Here is a 1,604-nt window from a genome sequence, read left to right on the forward strand (position 1 = left end):
TACATAGTGCTTAAGCCAAGGGCTCAACCCAGTCTCCACAGGAAGAGAGTAAAGACTTCCTTGCGGAAAAATCTTATCTGAGTACATTTACATCCTATGTTTGTATTTAATCCACAGTCCACACTAGGCATGCCTCTCAGGAGAGCTATGGGCACAGCCCAACACATTTATAGATGACAATGTTTGGCTGTCNCTGGCTAAGGTAGAGGAAATCTGGAAAGGAATGCAGCATGGGCAGTAGGCACCGCATGCACAAAGGTCCTGGGGNAGAGGGGAGTTAGTTCATCATGCAGTCAGACAGCCATTAGACCACTGTGGCAAGGAGGTAGGAAGGGCAAGTGGTCAGCTGCTATGAAGAAAGGGTATCAATGGGAGGAAGGTGGATCCCACCCTTCATGAATTACTCTGCCTCCTGCATGCACTCTGCCAGGAGGAGGCCCAGGGAGGGTCTACTCCCTTGTCAATTCCCTAAGCTGTATGCTTTAAGAGGTCACTTAAGGTGAGATGATCACTGAAGTCCCCAGGAGCCTGAAATCATCCCTTGAGACCCTTCCCTGTTCTCACTTTACAGATGAGATGGACCAAACTCCCCCAGCACGCTCAGAGCCTCTGGTCTCAGGGATTCGAACTCCCCCTGTGCGGAGGAACAGCAAGCTGGCCACCCTGGGCAGGATCTTCAAACCGTGGAAATGGAGGAAAAAGAAAAACGAGAAACTGAAGCAGACGACGTCAGGTAAGGCCCTGGTGAGACGAGGGTGGCACAAGCCAGGGGTCTCCACACCACACAGAATTGCCAGCCCTCTCTGGTTACTGTACTTCACTGACTGCCCAGTGGGGTCAGCACAGGGTGGTGTGCACACTTGGTCAACCACAGCCTCAATTGCCAGCTGCCAAAGTGGGTGCTGAAACTGATCCCAGGTCTCTGGAAGAACAGCAGTGCTCTTAACTGTTGAGTCATCTCTCCAGCCTCAAGGACTGCTATCCCTGCTCACAGAGCACACAGTGCACAAGCCCTCAGCTCACAAATGACTGAGTCATGACCCTGCGCCCCCCCCCCGACCCCCATGCTTCAGACAAAGCAGGAACCTGGTTATGGTGCTCACTGNGCCTAGGATCTGCCTGTGGTATTCTAAGGGTCACAATCCATGCTATGGTGCAGTTTCTGTGAGCAGGCAGGATTGCTCCCCAGCGTCTAAGCAGTATCCAGGGATGCTCACCCCACCACCTCCTACCCAAAGATCCAGAAGGTTCCCCACTCACTTGTAATGCACCCTTATATCAGGCCAGTCCCAGCTTGGTGGGAAGTAGGGTTGTGCTGTGTTGTCTAATTGCCTCTGCTCTCCCCAGCACTGGCCATATGATCTGCATCCCAAAACTGCACTGTGGCATGATGTCCGTGATGGAATGACCAAATCAGAGGCCACAGCATCNGGCGCTGCTGAGCAGGGGACCCCTCCTTTGAAAGAGAAAATGATTCAGAGAGGAGGCTGCTCACCCAGGACAGGGAGCGCTGGCAGGCTCTTGAGCACTGACCACCAACCCTGGCCTCTTTCTAAGCCCAGGGACCTGAGCCACCAACCCCAGAAGCCAAGAAGCCTGGGCCT

The 1,604-nt window shown here is 53.5% G+C and overlaps 1 protein-coding gene across 5 annotated transcripts in view; it reads left to right on the forward strand.

Moving 5' to 3' along the window:
* Phactr3 (phosphatase and actin regulator 3) overlaps window positions 1–1,604 on the forward strand; it is a 222,372-nt gene that overhangs the window by 139,846 nt on the left and 80,922 nt on the right. For all 5 annotated transcript variants that reach the window (XM_021152545.2, XM_029474384.1, XM_021152538.1 and 2 more), the window contains exon 2: window positions 572–733. In XM_021152545.2, the coding sequence (XP_021008204.1) occupies window positions 572–733 (162 nt within the window). The remainder of the gene's footprint in view (window positions 1–571; window positions 734–1,604) is intronic.

This window comes from Mus caroli, chromosome 2, assembly GCF_900094665.2.
Source record: "Mus caroli chromosome 2, CAROLI_EIJ_v1.1, whole genome shotgun sequence".
Classification (NCBI taxonomy): domain Eukaryota; kingdom Metazoa; phylum Chordata; class Mammalia; order Rodentia; family Muridae; genus Mus; species Mus caroli.